This window comes from Nothobranchius furzeri, chromosome 4, assembly GCF_043380555.1.
Source record: "Nothobranchius furzeri strain GRZ-AD chromosome 4, NfurGRZ-RIMD1, whole genome shotgun sequence".
NCBI classification, from domain to species: Eukaryota; Metazoa; Chordata; class Actinopteri; order Cyprinodontiformes; family Nothobranchiidae; genus Nothobranchius; species Nothobranchius furzeri.
The window spans coordinates 3359012-3380099 of NC_091744.1; the positions used below are offsets into that span (position 1 = coordinate 3359012).

At 39.3% G+C, this 21088-nt stretch overlaps 1 protein-coding gene across 2 annotated transcripts in view; it reads left to right on the forward strand.

Annotated features, from left to right (window-relative positions):
* LOC107391070 (zeta-sarcoglycan) overlaps positions 1-21088 on the forward strand; it is a 547146-nt gene that overhangs the window by 355017 nt on the left and 171041 nt on the right. For both annotated transcript variants that reach the window (XM_070550008.1, XM_015968123.3), the window contains exon 3: positions 14715-14816. In XM_070550008.1, coding sequence (XP_070406109.1) covers positions 14715-14816 — 102 coding nt within the window. The remainder of the gene's footprint in view (positions 1-14714; positions 14817-21088) is intronic.

Below are 21088 nucleotides of genomic sequence, written 5' to 3' on the forward strand. Positions count from 1 at the left end.
ATCAGAAACTATCTAGAAAGGTTCTCGGCTGCTTTTTAGTCACATCCCACCCTCACCACGCCCACTTACTGCCATAAATAGTCAATGCAAAGTGGCTCGTGGATCTCTTGCATATACATAAGCCGGCTGTTGCAGCTCTCTGCCAATGACGATGGCGACCGTAGATCAAGGCAGATCAAGGAAGCGCTATTTCACAAGCAGAAGTTGAGGAACTGGTGGGCGAGGTGGAGAAATGAAAGGAAGTGCTTTTGCAAAACAAATAAGAGAAAATCCACCAAGTGGCACAGCGTCGCTGAAGCGGTCGATTTTGTGAATTCTTCAGAGAGATCTTTGGCAGATATAAAAAAAAATTCCAATCGGGATTTGATCCTTAGATTCCAAGGTGAAAGTCATTCACGATAACCAGTCACCCTTGTCCATGTAGGCAGGGCGCATGATCAATTGGGTCTAAGTCTCAATCTGTCCCGCTGCTGATATTCTGCATTCCGTATTCTGCGCTTCAGGCTGTGTGTGTGTGTGTGTGTGTGTGTGTGTGTGTGTGTGTGTGTGTGGCTGTGTGTGTGTGTGTGTGTGTGTGCGCGTGTGTGTGTGTGTGTGTGTGTGGGGGGGGGTCTTGTTCTGTGTGAAAACAAAGCAGTACAAGTGATAATGCTGCAGGATTTCATAATTGTATCTTCTCAGCAGCAGCACTGCAGGTGCTCTCCATGTCCAAAATGTGCGTGAGCCAGGTCCTTAGTCAACTTAAAGTTGTGCACATTTTTCCACTAAGTTTTCTTTCATAAATCCCAAAGTTCGTGTGTAAAGTTGCTTACGCAGTTTTCCGACCCCGTTTTGTGCGTAAGCAAGCTTGATAAATGAGGTCCCAGACCATTTGATCCCAACCCATTGTTCCAAGTGATCTAGCAGAATCACGTGGTTAACCGTATCAAAAGCTGCCTGAAGAGCCAACAACAGAAGCACCACAGATGTACCCTGATCAAGTGATAGATACCATTTAAGACCCTCAGTAGAGCCGACTCTGCCATGCTACAAATACATATTTATTGTTGGCAGGAATTCAATAACGTTTGTGAAGTCATACTATTAAATTGTACTCATGAAGCTCTGAAGTGTTTAAATGTAGATTTTATTTTCCCTTTGATTAGCGGTTACTGTTATCAACTCACTGATTAGGGTGTCATCTAGTAGATCACATGTTATGTTTGCATGTAAAGAAACAGAAAGATTTTAAAAGAGTTTTGTATTAAATATGTTTCTTTTTCTGCATCGCTAAAGGACAAAGAAACGAGTGCATATAGGCATGTGGGTGCATTCAGTTTTACAAGCTTGATTGTACAAAAATCTTGTTTGAATATAATTTAGTTTAATATATGATAAATAGTGCCTGGAGAGGGTATACAGTTGTGAGCTAATTACATGGAACGTCTGCATAAAATGCACCCTTTGAGCCAAAAGGTTTTTTAAAATGCTAAATAACCAGTGTCTTGGGAGTTATCCCTGTGGTACACTCATTTTAGAATACTGCTGTCAGCATTTTGCAAAAATAAACTTTGTCTGATAATTTTATTAGGATTAGCTACTTCAAAGGCAGCTGTGATGAATTCCCCTCACTTTATAAAATTTATTCCAGAGAAATGTCACAAAAAATAGATTTACAAGTGTTTTAGGATTCAAGTTTGTGTTTGTGTTCCTGCATAACAATTCAATTCAATTACATTAAATTCAAATTCAATTCAATTCAAAAATACTTTATTAATCCCAGAGGGAAACTGATTGCTGTAGTAGCTCAGAATAATAATAATAATCAAGTCATCAAAGAGTTGTTGTATATTACAATGGCTGTTGGCAGGAAGGATCTCCAGTAGCTGTCAGTGTTGCAGCCAAACTGAAGAAGCCTCTGACTGAAGACACTCTTCCGTTGCCGGACAGTCTTGTGAAGAGAACGCTCAGGGTTGTCCATCATTTTCTTGATTCTCTGGAGAATCCTTCTTTGCATTATTTCCTCCAGCGGTTCCGAAACTGCCGAAACTCTGGCTGAGTCCTTGAAAGGACTTGGAGTTCGTCCATCTTGTTGGCCAGTGATCTCACATCGCCCGTTATGATCGATGGAAGAGATGGTTTGAATTTCCTCTTTCTTTGTCTCCGTTTTGCTCCCGCTCTGCATCCACGCTTCTTGCGTTTTAGCTCATTTGGGATTTGTGGTTTCAGTTGAGGTATTATTTCAGCCTTTCCAATGTTAATCAACTGCTCCCGATTGTAAACCAGCTTGTTGCCATGGTTACGCATCATAACAAATGCTCAAAAAGTGAAAAAAGCTAAAAAATTGCAGTAAAAATCCTTCAAGCTTCACAGCACCAGAAACAGAAAAGTAAAGTGTCCAAAAAAATACAGTTTTTCTTGAGAAACTAGTTTACTTGCATTGTATTTAAATGTTAGTGATGGGTATGGGAATGGGTATTTAGGTTCAAATTAATCATCTTTGGTTTAAAATTAAATGCTTGTATATCTCCATCAGTGTCTCTTTTTTTTGTTGTCATTTTTATTTTTTAAAGGTTTCATGGCTGCTGATGAAGAGCAATGCAGTTGCTCAAGAAAATACTTTGAAAAAAATAACAACTTACTACTTATGCTTACATAAAACATGTGACATAAAATACTGATAAAGCTTGTTGCACCAAATAATTTCTGTTTTTTCCTTCTTCTGAATTTTAGAAATTACACAACTGAAATTTTTTAAAAGGAAACATAGTACGCAAAATGTACCTTTTGAGCTATTTTGTGCTGCCATGTGGGTCTCTGCTGCCTCTATAAACAATTAAAATGTGAACAAAAAAATGATAAAATTTCCATCTGTTTTGTCAGGGTTTGGTTTTAGGAAGAATGAGCCTAAAATAAGCTGTTTCTAAAAAGTCCTCATTAGAGATGTCCCAAACAGGACCGAACAAACACATGATAGAGAAAGCTGCTGGAGAAGGCTCAGTGGCTCTTCTCATAGCCCCTCCCAGATATCAGAGCTTCTCAGCTTAAAGCAGAGTTAGTGGGGGATGGGTGGGCTAGCCAACACCAGCTTATTTTCTTAAAGTGATAGAGGCCATTTTTAATACTGTATGTGCACTTGTCTGTACTTGTGTACTCACGTGCTTGTGAAACGTCATCAATGCTGGCCCAAGTACTGTTCCAATCCTAAGAACACTTTCATGCAAGTATGCTCAAAGTTCCCGGATGTGTTCCTGCTCCACCCACTTTATCAAAGATGTGTTGGATGCATCCTTCTGTGGACTTGGCTGGCACACCATCCCCCAATGCAGTGCGTTGCACACCATTATGCTTTGAACGGCTTAGGAGAAAGCTCATAAACATAGTGTTCTAAATCAGAAATAAAAATCAAGAAATACAAGTTTCCTGTTAATGTAAATAACTGTGTGTAACCAGTAAAATTAGCTGTGAATGTTTGTTTTATTTTTTTCTTACAATTCATGATCCCCTAAAATGCTAATTAACTAACCGCCTATCAAAATAAAATCAACGGTACCTTTAATAGCCCTGTTTTGATGAAAAAGATTTTTTTTCTTCATTTAGTAGCTGAAAATGCTGGTATTTTATCAGTTTTGGTCAAAAGTGGACCACTTATTATACAAATAAATTGGATTCATTGTCATTTTGTTATGACTAAACTTTTATTTTTATGTCAGGTAATTTTTTTTAACCACAACCATGCCATGATGCAATGGAGTACAGTTCTATTCCAAATGCCTCATACTCCCGTATTCAGTAGAACAGGCGTCCTGGTGTCCTTGCCAAGAACATATATACTCAAGTATACAAGAACGTCAGGCCAGAGCTCAGAAACCACTCGTTCTAGAAGGTACTTAAACTGTCAACAAAACTGCTGGAATCCCTTTAAGTGGGAAGAATTGTGTGCAAAGCACTTGATAAATATATTATTGAAAGTTAACATAAAGAATCAAGATAAGTTTTGTTGCAAAAGAAAGAAAGAGAGAAATAAGATTTGTAAGAAATCAAAAAGCCTAAGAAACATTTGACACCATTTTTTAAGATTTGGAAAATACAAGTAAAACATAACTGATTATATATATATATATATATGTGTGTGTGTGTGTGTGTGTGTGTGTTTACATCCACTATTGTTTTGAATTTTTTTACTCAATTTCTGCTGCTTGTTTTCACATTTTGTCTGAAAATAGTCCAAAAGCTACTCCTGTGACAAAAATGTATAATTTTTTTCCCCATTCTTGTCATTTTTGTTTTTGCTTTGCTCAGAAATAAATTAGAATAAAGTAACATTTTTAAATGCTTCCATAAAAAACTAATCGATTTAAAAACCCTATCTAATTACAAAAAGCAAGTATGGTGTGGCTGGAATGTGTCACTGAGTGTATTTCAGCTTCCTGTCAGCCATCTAATACTAATATTGTTGACAAAAGACAGAAAAGTGCTGTTGGAAACACATTTAAAGAAAGAGTGATTAAAAAAATAACAAAGAAGAAATTATGCTGCGTCTTTCTTTGTTAGTGGACAAACTCTTTCTGTCTTTCAGGCTTTGGGAATATGGTTAACGCACCGTTCATGCCAATAATGCACTCGATTGAAAATGAAGCAAAACAATGAGCAGTGTGCAAGAAACAGAAGGAGGAAGTGCCATGCTGTTCAACCAGAATGAATTTGTGAGCAGTGATCTGGAATCAACCACCTGATTAATTCTATCATTTTAGAATTTTTGCATTTGAAAGACAAAAAGAAGTGAGAGATGAAGAGAGACTAGGAAGTTGTTGCTAACTGCGAAGTGACTGTGGTTTATTAAAACCAAAGGCTCTTCCTAGTCTGTGTGCTCTGTGGTGGTGTTTCTAAATAAGTGTGTACAGGAATCCCTCGTTTATCGCGGTAGATGCGTTCCAGACCTGGCCGCGATAGGTGAAAATCCGCGAAGTAGGGACTCCCAGCATGCCCCTCGCGGGGATTCCCTCCACGTCGCACCTACGTCACAAATCGCGGCTATAAACGGAAGTCGCCTTTCCAGCTCACCACTCAGTCATCGTTTCTTCAGATTCATGATCAGAGTTTCCAACCTACCGATCAATCCAACGAACTATCAGCTCATAGTAAGTTATCTTACTTACTTCTGGAAAGCCCGGCATTTCCGTGTCACTTCGTTGACGCTCGAACGCTCGGGGGTTTCCTAGATCAGCCGGCGTTTCACCGACGCTCTCACTTCCGCGTCTGTGAAACCACGCTCCCTGCAAGCTCAACTCCCGAATCCAGCCGACCTGTCTGACATACAGTACTATGATCACATTCTCTTTTTGTGGGTAAAACTCAATAAAAAAACAATTTTTTTACTTGTTTTTTTTAGTTTTATTACAAAAAGTGCATTTTATGATGAAATTGATGAAAAAAAAAAAACAAGAATTTCTTGATATTTCGCATAGAAAAGTACCGCGAATCTGCGAATTCTCCCTGGAAAATGCTCCAAAGAAAAAATCCGCAAAGCAGCGAATCTGCGATGAACGAACCGCGAAGTAGCGAGGGATTACTGTATGTGCATGTTACAGTGAGTGGGTTAATTTGTGATTCCCCAGCTAGGCCTGATGTGTAATTGCTTATTGAATAAGCTCTTTGCTCCACTGCATAGTCAGAGTAATGGCTGCAGATGTAACAACACCAAAAAAGCCTCCATCGATCTGACACTCTTGGAAAATGTGTGTGTGTGTGTGGGGGGGTGGGGGGGGGGCAGGGGGGGAATACAGCAGGTGGAAACATTTTTATGGAATTGTTGGTTTGGATGTCAAAAAAGTTATTGTACACAAACACGTTGACTTTACTCTGATGGAGGCTGTCCTGAACTTGATCCAGTTATGGTATATTTGTACATAGACTTATATTCTAAAAACATATAAAGACAAGTTTAATACTATTTAAAAGAAAATTAAAACGTAGCAGGAGAGTGTAACTTCAGTGGAAACTGAAGGGGCACACTGCTGATCTTAGACAACATTCTGCTTCTATTACCAGCATGTGCCTCTTGCATCCGAAATTCTCCAAGCAACAGTCCATCCAAAAAACATATACCATTTTTACCTCTAGGTAGGTGAATAGGATGACATTTTCTTTTTTTTTAGGGCGAAGGTGAACTGAGCTGCAGCTGGGGTTTTGCTATGATACAGAAACTTTACATTTAAATAGCAAATTACAAATCAATTATTTTCTACCTATTAGCTGTATAAACGAGTGTCTGATAGTGCCAAAGACATGTGAAGTCATTATTTTGGCAGTTTAGTGCATTTTATAAATATTCTGTTAAAGCCATCAGTCTAGCGCCCTCTTCAGTTTAAAAGTCTGCTCTACATTTGAATTAGAATCAGCCACATCGGCCATTGCCATTGGTTAATCTAGAACTATCTACTTTTGTCAGTATTTCTGACATGGCTGCTCTGCACTGCCCTAGAGGTAAGTCTTGGCCACGCCCCCAGCTACTTTGGCCACTCATGAGCCGATACGGTTCAGAGCTGCTCCTCTCCCTCTTCTGGTGAAGAAATACACTATAGGGAGCCCAAGTCACGCCCATCTACTTCAGGACCATTGGTCCCCGGAAGAACGACAAAATGAATGCAAGTGGGACTAAAAACGCTATTTTCTAATTCCGCTTGTGCCATGGATTTCACAAATGATGTCCTTGAATTTTAAATAGACAATTTGATACCAAGAAAGCTCTCCTTTTCGAACAAAGGGAAACGTTATTTTAAGTTTTGTGTGAAAAAATGTCCAAGACTAAAAATATGCATCACGAAAGTGACGTTATCGACCCAGACAAGGAGAAAAACGGAGGGAAAATGGCTGTAAGTTTAGCAAACTTGAAAACCTTCCTTCAGGATAAAACCACCATAAATCTGGCCCTTTGGTAAGTAGCAGCTATGCTAGGGGAGAGGGGATTCAGTGGTGACGTCATATATGCGACATGTCGATGTCTGATTTGTACTCATGCTAATTAGGAACTTTCACAAGCTGACAAATCTCAAAGTACCTGACAGGCATGGTAAAAACACATATCATTACTTTTCATTTAAATGACAGTACAACATATGTGCAATCCAAGGCAGGAGGCAAAGTGGTTTAGAAAACTGCTTTTTTAGCCCTGTAAACTTGCATTCTGTTTTTTCGCTATTCTGGAGACGTAAGAGCTGACTGGAAAGAGAGGAACCCGTCCGCTGCTTTTATATCTGAGCAGTGTGTGTTTGTGTGTGCGTGTACATGTACATGTGTTTGACCATGACTTATTTCTCATATGGAAAATAAGTGAACGGTGGCACGTGTGGTGATGTTGGTGTGTGTGTGTGTGTGTGTGTGTGTGTGTGTGTGTGTGTGTGTGTGTGTGTGTGTGTGTGTGTGTCACTCTCACTGTTTCAGCGCCACCCTCTCGTCCCGCTAGTCAATCCCTCCATTTGGTTCATTTTTCAATTAGGAATTGTAGGTGGAGTAAGACTCTGGTACAGGGATGACTTGTTCTTTAAATTCAGAGAAAGCATCAATCATTGCTACAAGTGTGCATGGCTTTGTTGTGACCCTGTCTGGTCAGATGAAAACAGGTCCAAACCAATGGTTAGTTTAATAAGTTACACCAAATTTAGTTGAAAACCTGGTTAAGGGACTAAGGGGTACAACCAAGCCAAATTACAGCTATACGTGTTGCCACATAACCACTCAACCCTTTGGTATGGTACTTTACCCAAAGCAATGGGACATCTATCTTTACAAACATATTAGTTTTAACAATATCTCATTTTTATCTATAGGGTTTTTAATGGAGTTTGTGGTTGTCATGAATGAAGCTGTAGAACGAAGTTTAGGTGTGCGTTTATTAGGGCTGGGGGTAAACGATTATTTTTAAAACGATTATTCTGACGATTATTTTATCGAATAGTCGACTATTCTAATGACTATTTAGAAAATTAATCTAATGATTATTTTTCTATTGCACAATTAACAAAAACCAGAAAATCTCAAATAAATTCCTCAAAAAAATTGATAAATTCTTACTGTAAGAGAATAAACACTACAGGCCTTCCATTTTGTATAACACTGCGTTTATTGTGTTGGTTGGTTATGTTCTGGTGACGTGTAGAACTTGGGAGTGCAGGCTGCTGCCTGAGAGGTGGTAGAAGATGGAGTGTCTCCATGCTGCTTTGTTTTGGTCACTTGTGTGCGTGAGGCGAGTGGTGTTACGGGTTAAACCAAACTCAGGTGATATTTTACACTAAACCGAAAACCCACAACACTCTAAATGTAATGAAAGGGAGATCTACCCCACAAAAAACATGAACTCTAAACCAAAACGTAACAGCTTATCCAAACGCAAGAAGCTGTTAGCGAAGATGCTAACAGTAGCTTTACCAACATTAAGTTCAAGTTACCAAGTTTAAATAAACCAAAAACACCCAGCAGCAAACAGACCAGCACGGAGGAGAGACTGCTACCACCAAAACAGCTCTCCTCATGTCTGAAAGAAGCTCCTTTATGAAGGGAGAAACGCTCCCGGTGATTTTCTACATCTGCGGTAGGCACGAAGCAGCGCATCTGACCCCGGAAGTTGTTGTCCGTTGCCGGGAGACGAAGGGGCAAAACAGGAAAATAATCTAGTAGTGGACGGACGTTGTTCCGGGTCTTCGGTATTTGGCGGAGATGTTAGTGAAGGTGGAGAAGAGGGCGAACTAGAGGAAAAACGGGCAGATTCCTCCTCTATTTACAAACTCCTGGGGATGCAACAAGTGGGCGCGGTGCGTCGACTTCCGGATCTGACGTCGACAAATTTTTAGAATCGAGCCGTCGACTTCGTCGAGGCTTCGCTACAGCCCTAGCGTTTATTGGAATTTAGGTTTTTGAGGTTAGTCAGTTATATAGAGAGACCCTGGCATTCGTTTGGCCTTTCCTTTCAAGGGTCGTCACAGCAAATTCTTTGTCTCCATTTAACTGCATCTTCTGCATCCTCTACCCTCTCACCAACTCCATGTCCTCTTTCTACATCCTTAAATCTCCTTTTTGGTCTTCATCTCTGCCTCATGTCTGGTGGCTCCAACCTAAGCATCCTTCTACCCATGTAAACATTGTCTCCTCTCTGGATATGTCCAAACCAACTGACTTTATATTCTAAACATCTAACATGAGTTGTCCCTCTGAAGTACTCATACTTGATCTTACCCAACCTGACATCTCCCAAAGACAACCTAAACATCTCGGGCTTTGCAACCTCCTGTTCTGCCTCCTGGCTTAACTGCAATGAACCCTAAAGGGTTATGATAGGTTTAGGGTTAGGGTTGTGTTCCTTCCCATCAAACTTACCCATGTATTTTAATTTTTGAAAGACCCTACCTCATTGATTTGGTGAGGTTCCCTAAAGGTTTGGCAAACATGTTTTTGTTTTGTTTTTAGAATATTGGCACCATTGGTTGTTTGCGTGTTTTGTAAAGTCGTTTGTAGCTTGTGTTTCAGATACTTTACTGACCTAGCTCAGTAGGGAGTTTTGACTAATGTAAGTGGTTATGGTTGGTTCATACAAAAGCTATTGATTGGACAAGCTACAGTAATTTCCGTATTATAGAGCGCACCTCAATATAAGCCGCATCGGGCTAAAAGCCGCAGATATCTACTGAATTGAAAACGTAGTTTAACTGAACGTAACAGAACTGATCAGTATCAAACAAAACAGAAAAGTTAATTAGTTTATTCATCATTCTCCTGCGCACTGAAACCACTGAAGTCATCTTCTTCAGTGTTGGAGTTGAACAGCCTCAGAAGAGCTTCGTCACATACCTTTTCTGTGGAGATGTCAGTGTCGCTCTCCGTGTTGCTGTCATCATGCCGGGGTGAAGCTGGGAAAACAAGCAGCGCCGTTTTACTGTGAAAAAAATCCTCCTGGGCGCTTTCCGTAGCACTCCTTTAACCATTCCTTCATTGGACTTTCCAGCATCCATCCTTTCTGGTTGACTAAAGCCGCACCTCATTATAAGCCGCATGGTTCAAAGCGTGGGAAAAAAGTAGCGGCTTATAGTCCGGAAAATACGGTAACTGAACATTTTTTTAGCACTTGCAATGTCATGGAAATAATCAGATTGGTGGACATCTTTGGGAACTTCCCCACATTTTTTTCTTGGTTTTATTGAATTCCAGATCACCTCTTGAGACGGGGACTCTGCTGGGGGCTTAGGTGCATCTGCTGTAAGACTCCTTGCTCTTCTTGTTTGAGAGACAACTTAACGGATTCTGTTAACCAACTCCTTAATGTGATTCTTGTGAATGAACAACTCTTTCTGATGACCTCTCATGCTTTCATAATGTGCCACCCTCCCAGCTTTTCAACCTGACCTTTTTATTTAACTTTGAAAAGATCTGTTGGTTTGTTGCATCCAACAGCTATTGATAATTCAATGCAAAACCGACTGTTTCTTCCATAATTGAGATCATGAAAAAAGTCCTGGAAACCAAGGGAGCGTGACTAATTTGTTTTCACTGAGGATCATTTATTCCAGCTGGAGGCAAGTGGGTTCAACTGTTTGGGGTTTTATTGCTGAAAGAAGCAAGCTTGCTTGGTTTTGGGCAACCTTTTGAAACTGACAGGATTTCCTCAGTCCAAGATTATTTGTGAAATAATTTCTTTGTTTGTCAGTGTTTGCTCAAAAGCAGGGAAAAAAGTTTTCAAACTAAACATAAGTCACGTATACCTTCACTACGTTTGTGCTGTAAAACCTTCAAATCTTTTATTTTATTTTTTTATTTTATTTACACGGTAACCAACCCCCAACTGTTTGGTTATTATGCCTCTTGGTCTTAACAAAAATTTATGTTTGGCCTTGTTTTATTGATTATTCTTCTCGATGCCTGCTACGGTCTCGAGAAGCCTCGCCAAGCACGGAGAAAAGCTCACTATCAGAACAGCTGTTACACTTCCATGCTCCCTCCTGTCACTTCCCAAAGCACCAGCGTGATCCGGTACAGTAGCTGCCTCTTCCCCTTGCAAAAGCCCCCACGATCATAACACCACGCATGGCTGTTTTTAAGGAATTTAATCTTTCCATGTACGTCTGATCCAATAATCGGTTGTGCATTCACTCGTGTGGAATCTGTTAAACGCTGTAGAACTGATCACAAACTGGAACAAAGCCAACATTTATCAGACAGAGCAAACCAGTTTATCACAAACACTGGTGTGATATAAAGCACAACAAAAACTAAATAAATGGTACTCAAAGCCAGTTAAGGTGAGGTTATCTGCAAGATTGTGGGACTTTTTATGTCCTCTGTGTTGTGAAGAAGTAAGTCGTTCTTTGCATCTTTTTCTAATGGAATTCCCTGGAAGTAAAATGGACATTTAACAAGAGTCTACATTTTAATGATACCAGATGTAGCTCCCTAAATGTCTCCTTTTGTGCTCATCCTTAAGTCATAACGGTGTGTTGTCATGGCGATACAAAATTACAAGTTGAACATCAATATAATCCGTGTTATTTAAAGCTGGCAAATTTCAGAACAGCATTAACAATATTGGAGGACGTTTGCCCCAGTCCAACATCGTATTTACATCTTCAGTAAGACAGTTTGGGTAAATTCTTGAGTTGTATGGAATGCACTTGCTCCAGAGTGCTAGCCAACAACCATAACTATAGAAAAACGATTTTGCTCTGCAGGTCGGTCCAGCTGCACTCCTAAGTGGCCTGATCAGTTTTGTGTCTTGCTAATTGCAGCGCTCTATGTTTGTTGGGTGGGCTAAGCACAAGAGCTGCAATGGAGAAAAACTACAAAGATGGTTTCAGCTTTAGAGCGGCACTTGTTTAAACTGCTTTGGCATCAACTTTGGACAATTTAGATTTAGGCTCTTCTTTGAGATGCAAGCAGACTGGTACTTAAGTTCTTTATTTTGAGAAAAGGATGTATTTGATTCTTTTTAAACAGTGTATGGCAGACTAATAAATGCACGACTTAGTAAATCAAACAAGTCATTAAATTTCCTATGATGTTTAGGGTCAAAACCCTGGTGCCCGTGGCCACCATGTTGCCCCCAGAAACCACATAATGGGCCATTCCCATCTGTACCGGGTCGGCCCGGGCCGGGTAGCCCCAGTCGGCCCCAGCCTGGCCCGGTTGATTCCACACATCCTTGCCTTAAGCCCATGTGGGCTGATTCTACCCACCAATCAGAGGCTTGCTCTAATGGAAGGTGTGAATTTGCTGTCAGCAGTGGGCGTGTTGGCCCTGGTTGGCCTGAAGCAGACCCCCTCGAGAAGAGGGCCGAGAATGAGCCTTGGTTGGCCCGGAAAAATACCAGGCCACCCAGATATGTAAACAACCTACGCTACCCGGCCCGGGCCGACCCGGTACAGATAGGAATGGCCCATAAGGTGCCGACAGGGCTTTTCTCTAAATAGCACAAGTTTAAAAAAAAAATAAAAAATATATATATATCTGCGGTCATCATTTTTCATCTTAAATGGATTAATATAGAGTAATATAGATTAATATTGATTTTCTTCTAAACATTAAAGTCTTTATTACACACGAAGTTTAGTTTAGCTCTGACCTTTTCTAGTTCAAACGTCAGTGTCAGCCTGGTGAACCTTCGTGTCGTTCAGCTTCACAAAGGTTGGTGTCCTCTGTTTTAAAATGTGCACACAAAAAGTCTAAAACACTGATTTACATTTTAGAATTTAAACTAACAAAACATGACACACATCAGTATGTATGTATGTATGTATATATATATATATATATATATATATATATATATATATATATATATATATATATATATATGTATGTATGTATACATATGTGTATATATACATATGTGTATATATATATATATATATATATATATATATATATGTATATATATATGTATGTATATATATATATATATGTATGTATGTATACACACACACACACACACACACACTATACCAAAGATGAACTGTGTGTGATTTTAATTTCTTGAGCAGACAGCTTATCCAATGCAGAAACAGCATCTCTGTTTTGTTTTATGGCATTAATAAACATGAATTGTTGGTTTCACTGAGGATTTCAGGGTTTTGTTTGACCTTGGGCTGCCCTCTACCTACCGAGCCAAGCTGTGATGACATGTTTCACTACAGACTCACAGCAGGGGCTAGCTCAGACTCACTGTTGCCTGATTCCTGACTTACATCTAATTCGGTCTTAGTCAAAAACCGTGGCAATGGTAACAGAGGGTAAATCTTAGCCAGATATCTGATGTATTTCATTAGATGTCTGGTTTGAAAGCCAATTGTTTTTGTTTAATTTGTTTATAGTGAGATGAAATTCAAAAAATGCTAACTCATGAGCAGAAACACAGACTTGAATGGATGCAGCAGTAAAATCTGTGTGAAAACTTCATTATCATTATCAATTCTGCTGCTGCCTGGGCTCTCTCACAACATTCTAAATAATAAAAAAAATAATATTATTTTTACTCATGCTTCATGACTCAGTCCATTTATTTTAAGAGTAAAAACACAATATTATGGATTCAAATGCAACGATTTGAATATGGTTGTATCACTGTTACAATACTAAATCAATTATTTGGGAAATGTTTTCCTAGTGTAGTTTTTTTTTTTGTGTGTGTTGATTTTCTGTAAATCATTTGGTGCTACACCTGTTCATGTCATAATCCAGAGTGGAAGGAACACCCAAATGTAGGATTTAAGCAGACGGGATGACAAACTCAAATATTTTATTTTACAAAAGCCCTCACACTAGACACACATCCAAGACAGGATCCCCCCTCTCCTAAAAAATAAATAAATAAACAGGGAGTACAGGTGCAGTGTGATGCAACATGAAACCACAGATGACATGAGGGAAACCACAAACGCTACTTGTGAAAACACAGAGGGGGGAATGACTGACACAACACAGGTGTGGTGATTGGATACAAATAAACGGGTTTACGGGGGATGCTGATGCAAGATGAATAATAATACTACTAATAATAACAACAATAATAATAATAATAATAATAATAGAGAAATAAAAAATTACTACAAAATAGAAAACTCCCATTAAAATCCAATGAAACCCACAAGATCTGCACACGTTGAATACGATATGACTTGTACTCTTGAGTGTTGAGATTTGCTTTTACTTTGGTGCATTTATAGTTGAGCTGTTGTCCATACATGTGTTAGGTTGCTGTTTTTATGCAGAGTGTGATATCTTCCTGCAAAACAAATGTCAATCAGGATACAAATGAACTCATTTGATCATTTAAAATATGAAGATAAAGGAAAAATCTCCTGTTTTGGTTGCTGCCATGTTGCATTTTTGGCCAGACTCTGCACACAGAGTATTTTAATGTGTAATTGATTTAGGCTAAAGTCAACTCTTTGTTGATAACACTTCATGTACTGCTTCAGCATGCATCAATAAAAACTATGTGCTCCACCAGAAGTCAGTACAAGGTGGATTTCTGTGTATATATTTTTTTTAATTTTGAATGCTTTCAAATGATATAAAAACTATTTTCTCATTAAATATATAAAAATAACACATTAAAAAAATAATATATGAAATTAAACTGTCTTTTTGAGCAACAGAAAATGCATTAAAGCAAGCGAAGAAAGCATGGAGATGCATAAGGATGCATGTTTTTTTTCCTCCCTCCCGTACCTTATTTTCTCTTTCCTTTTCAGGATGGCATGGGGAACATGCGAGTCACCAAGGAAGGAGTCAGATTGGAGGGAGTGTCGGAATTTTTATTGCCTTTATATGTCAAGGAGATCCAGTCACGAAGGGTAAGAATGCATGTCCCTGTGCACAAATAAATATCTTGCGATGTGTTTTTCTGTCTGCCAGCCTTGCTATTTATACTTTTATGTTATTTATTCACATGGACAGTTTATTATGCATTTTGAGGCATCAGTTTAGGTATTTAGAGTTAGGTATGAGTAGTTCCCCTTCCTTTTTGTGTCAGATTCTGATGCTCTTATCCAGCAAGCGAGATACCGTTGTCATTCGTGTGATACGTGCTGTAAAGAAGACACAGCTTTTTATTGCATCACTTATTATCACAACTTGAATCTATAGATTAAGTTTCACACACACCAATTCACTCTATAAGAGTAGAAGTATGTAAATAAAACATTTTTTGTGTGATTGTACGAATGTATTGAAACAATGATGGCTGCCACAAATTGATGATGAAAACAAAAGATCTGATTAAACAGACAATGTGTAGTTTTTACCATTAATTTCTAGAAATATCCATCAAAATATTATTGAAAATGAATGAAATGATGCCCAAATGTTGAAAAATATTGGCGGCTTCATAACATATAACCATGAAAATCAGGTTTAAATTACACGGGAGCGGGTCTAAGGTTGTTTCTGAATGTCACGGCGCCTGGCCTTGCGCGGCGATGTCTTGCGAGGCCAGGCGCCTTGCTTACAAGGACACTGTCCTTCCTTGGTCAAAGAAAACGGTTAAATGGAACAGACGCATCACGTGACAACGGCTTCCACGGTGGTCACGTAACGTCACGTGACACGGGAGATAACGTTATATTTTATATGTATTTGTTTCAAAATAAATATATAACAAGCCTTTTACTTTTTAAATTGTGTATGTATTTGTTAAACTAAATAAATAAGTGAGTTACTACCTGCTAGCCACCGAAGCTGCAACTAATAAGCAACTAACCAACAATAGATAACTTCTTTGGATCTAAAAAAATATTTAAAATTAGTTGACTTCCTTTTAAACATGAAAATTGTCCCCGAAGTAGCTGCTGGCTTCTGATCCGCCGTCCTTTTGAAAATATTGCGGTGTATTGTGGGTAATATTTGTCCAAGGCTAGCCTACAAGACACCTCCTGTGTAGCCTCGCTCAGCTAGCTAAACGGCTAACAAACGGAGAACACACGCCTCGGCAGCTCCTGATGACGTATCTCCTAGGCAACCGAGGCAGGGCCAAGACATCAAGACAAGGTTCCTTGGCATTAAGAAACACCCTAAGTGTCAGGACGACGCCATATTAGATGCCATGTTTCCTTCTACGGGAACCCATGAGGACAAAATCCATTTACTGATTTGTAACAAACAGTTACAAAACTTTTACCATTCTTAAATGTCATTGTTTTGCACATTTACCTCTTCACTTGTTGCCAGTGATGAAAGGGAGTATGATGTGCTTGTTATTTAGCTGAAGTTTACACTCCCCTGGGCTTTTTGACCCTAATGGACATCCATTGGTAAGGTCTTACTCAAACACAAAAATAGTTGCTTGCTTGCAATGATTTAGGTATCTACTGTCCCCTATCACCAGGAAATATACACACTGTCACTTTCAAGGTTTTTAGACTTTCACAAAAAGTATAATTCTGTTTTCTCAGTATTTTAGGCTTCATGTGTCTATTGTGTGTCAGAGGGTTAGAAAGTGCAGGTAAATGGTTCAGTGTGTGGTGCCACCACTCACTGTTGTGTGAAACGTACAGCTATAACACAGATTGTATGGATTTGATGGTGTGCACAAACTATATTTCAGGTAAAGTTGTTTGAAAGCAGTTCCCTTGAAACACGGAATAATAGCATGCTGTAGTCCTGGTGATAAGTGTGACAATAGCACATGGCAAGAGGCGATGCTTTGAAGTAAGAGGTGTCATAGAACGAGTGAGGAGTTTACATGTAAATGTTTGTTTTGACAAGCACGGCTATGACAAGCAAAGAAACTCATTTTAGTTCTCTCCGAAGCTTATCCTTTTATATTGTTTTATAGTAGGTAGTGGGAGAAAAAGTGGAGAAACTGTCATGATGAAGAGGTTTTTCAACCAAATTGCACCAATGTTGTTATTCATGAGGACTTTAAAAGCCATTAAGACTCCTTGAGCAGAACAGAAGCGGGGCATCGCGTTTTCCAAGTGTAGGATTAATCAGGCCTTCGTGGTGTCAGCTGATTTTTCTGTTCTATTATTTGGAGGAAAAAAATCTTAACATTTTATTGCTAATTAGTTTGTTTAAAATGATGTTACTGTATTCTACTCAATAACAATAATATGAGAGCGAGAGATATGCATATGGACAGACACGAATAGGGAAGGATGTAGAGAGGTAGACAGACAAATGGAGAGATAGACAGAAGGACATACAGATGTTTTTGCTTTAATTAGTAATTAGTGTCCACTAGGAGTCACAATGTTCCCTTTACAGCAAAAAATCCAAACATGTATGTATTAAAATTATCAAAATAAACCCGTTACACAGCAGTACTCCCTCCTGGTCCTGGAGAGCCAGTATCCAGCATGTTTTCCTTGTTTTTCTACTCCAACACACAAATCATTGGTTGAAGCACCTGTAAAGCAGCTCATTGAGCTCTTCAGAAGCCTGATAAGGACTGCTGATTAAAATCAGGTGTGTTGAAGCAAAGTTAAAACAAAAACATGCAGGGTACTGGCTCTCCAGGACCAGGAGTGAGTGTCGCTGCCTTACACTGAAACACTGCACCGCAGCCAGTAAAACAATGTAAAGGCCAAGTTCACTGAGAAACTGTTTTTCACTTGATACTTTTCAAATATGAAACACTTTTACGTGCAGGCTAAAAGTGAAAGTAATCTACCTCCATTTGCTGAATTAGCTGCCAATGGAAGATGCCCGTCACATTGACAAGTTAGCATTCATAGACTCACCCATCTTGACCCGCGACAGGGAGGGCTGTTGTTTTAGCATCCAGGAAACAGCAGAGAATGACCCAATCCCAATACTCACACTTCCATTCTTGCGCCCTTCAACTGCACGATCCTCACCAGGGGTGCGAGTGCGGAGGGTGTCTTGATTCTCAAATGCGGAAGTTGGTCACGCTCCTTTTGCACCCTTGATCTGCCCCTGACCAAATTCCATATTGCTGTGGACTTGTGTTACATGTGTCTTGCGTAAACAGGGTTCAATAAATGCAAATTAACCAGGAACATTAATAAAGAGTATCTTGCTCGCTGTAAAACAATTTTAACATGTGAAATGTTACACAGAATCATGTTAAACCAAAACAAGTGAATCAAGCAGGAATCTGCAACCACTTAGTGAAAGGAAGACACTCAGGGAATTTGGTATTGTGTGTAAATGAAATGGTTAGTTGGTTATAAAAATATAACCCTTGATATCGCAGACTCTTGTTGATTAAAGTCCATTTAATTAATACCAATAAAAGAAAGAAAGGTGGAAATGGTCACATACCATGTGCATTTTGCATAATCGAGGCCATCCACAAGCATTCTGGGAGATGTAAATGGAACATTGTAACTCTCAGTTAGAGCTAAATAAAGATAACACACACACACACACACACACACACACACACACACACTGCAGCAGCTCCGTGAGGATTTAGACTGGCTAGGTGGGTTGGAAAAGATGAGGTATAAGAAAGAAGTTGAGAGTATAAAAAAATTAAGATGCAGATAAAAATTATCATGAGACAACAAAATCTATATATTGGAAAAGCTGGTTTCATAAATGTCTGGTGATATTCTCACAGGCTAAGTGTGTGGATGAATGTGGCTGTGTTTAAAAGTTACAACAGCAAACCGATCATCCCATCCTGAGGAGAAAATTGAGTAGACTAGGCAGACCATAATCAGCTGAATCACCAAACAGTCTTAGTGTTTCTATCGTTAAGAAAGGCTTGTGATACGTTTTCCTACTAATAGTAGAGAAGCCGGGCTGATGCTTGTCTGATACTAAGATGCTTTCTGACAGTAAGTGTAAAGTGAAGGACATTTTTCTTTTCTACCCATTATGATGGCATTTTAGACTGTTTTTATTCATATTTCAGCACCAACACTTGTCAGTTTGATCCTTCACTGTAGTGACTGATTCTAATATTCTTCCTGGAAGAACAATATCAGTACATTTCAAAAGGAAATTTATTCTCTGAAATATATTATACTAAGATTCTCAAGCTGGCTATGCAGACAGATAGCTCGTGATGATGTTGGGTGTAATTCGCTGGTATTTGGTGAATGGGTATGGAAGGATCTTTTTCATTTCTTAAAACAGCTTATGTCTATTGAATGTGACTTTTTTATTTTTAGCAGAAACTATGGAAATTTTAATTCTTGCTCCCGTTGCATTTTGCCATTTGGCTTCCCTCCCCACAAATGTCTTCCTTTAGTGACACTCAGATAATGGCATGCATCCGCGTACACATATAAACACTGACTGTTGCCACTGAGTCTTGTAATTGTCCCCACAGGGACCCAATGACAACCTTCCACCACCACAGGTGGCCAAAAGACAACTTCAATTATTCTGCTGTCTTGCTGTCTTTCCATCTTTTTGATTTGACTTTTCCTTTTATGCAACATTTTTTTCCTCTTTGATTAAGCCTCTTCTCCCACTGCCCCTGCCCATGAAGTTCCTTAGTTCATCTTTTTATTTTTCTTGCTGTCTCCATCACGTAAAGGTTCTGGCTCTTTTGTGTCAGGCAACTACATGCTCTGGACCAAGAGTTTTGCTCCTGAAGGAGACAAAGAATGTGTTCACTGTACAAATACAGCAAATGTAATTCTAGATAAGACACAAATATAGTAAGGTATGATTTAAGACATTTACAGTACTCCCCATTTATACCCGTTTAACAATGGATTCAGACCCTGTTTTGCTCTCTACTACCAAGACCTTTCAGAATGTAGTAGGGTGGTAAATGTAGAAAAAACTCCATGATGCTGCTACTCAAAGTTGCATTTCAATTTATTGTGCTCTCTGCTCCTACTCAGCATTAATCTCACAAAGGAAACAGTACTAATTATTTGCTCGTGCAAACATGCATATGGCGTTCAGTAGGTTAAAGCTATTTTTATTTGTTAATGTCCGATCATCCTTCACAAACCTGACAAGAAACCAGGAGCAAAAGTGGCATGTTATTTTCTGTGAGAGCTGCAGGTCTTACTGGATGAAGAAAAAGTCACTCTGAATTGTGAAGAATCCCACTATAGATGCTTTTGGCATCAGCAGGTCTCCACATGAATATAGATGGGTTCAAATATATGCATTGTATTTATTTTAAGTATAAGAAAACCGCACCAGTGCCTTTTAGTTGACAATGTAGAATAAGATGCGACTTTACAAAGTCTTAGTGAAATAGAAGGATATTAAATTGCACTAGCAATATAAGCAAAATCATCTGGGGTCTCATTTATCAAACGTGTAGAATCCTTACTAAAACTGTACTGAAGCTCAGCAAAAAAATGTACTCACGCCAAGTAGGTTTGTGATCTATCAAACATGGAGTACGCACAGCTGCACGCAATCTCCGCTTCACAAATCGGAGACTAACGAGAATTTTTCTCAGCTGCATTTTAGTCACATTCCGCCCTCACCACGCCCACTTACTGCCATAAACAGTCAATGCAAAGTGCCTTGTGGATCTCATGCATGTACATAAGCCGGTTGTTGCAGCTCTCCGCCAATGACATGGCGACCGTAGATCAAGGCAGATCAAGGAAGCGCAATTTCACAGAAGTAGAAATTGAGGTACCTATGGGTGGGATGGAGAAATGAAAGGAAGTGCTTTTGCAAAACAAATACTGTAAGAGAAAATCCACGGAGTGGCACAGCGTTGCTGAAGCCGTCAATGTTGTAAATTCTTCAGAGAGATCTGTGGCGGATATAAAAAAAATGGTCCAATCGGGATTTCATCCCCAGTCTCCCGGGTGACAGTCACCGTGCTAACCAGTCAGCCAAATGGAGATCTCCCCTGTATAAGTAGCCAGGGCGCATTATCTATCGGATCACAGTGACAGGACACACACTGTCACAGACGCATGACATTCTGTTTCAATCTGTCCCCCTGCTGATATTCTGCATTCCATATTCTGCACTTCAGGTTGTGTGTGTGTGTGTGTGTGTGTGTGTGTGTGTGTACAAGTGATAATGCTGCAGGATTTCATAATTTTATCCTTCTCAGCAGCATCCATGCTCTCCATGGCCCAAATGTGCGTAAGCAAGGTCCTTAGTCAACTTAAAGTTGCACACATTTTTCCGCTAAGTTTTCTTTCATAAATCCCAAAGTTTGAGT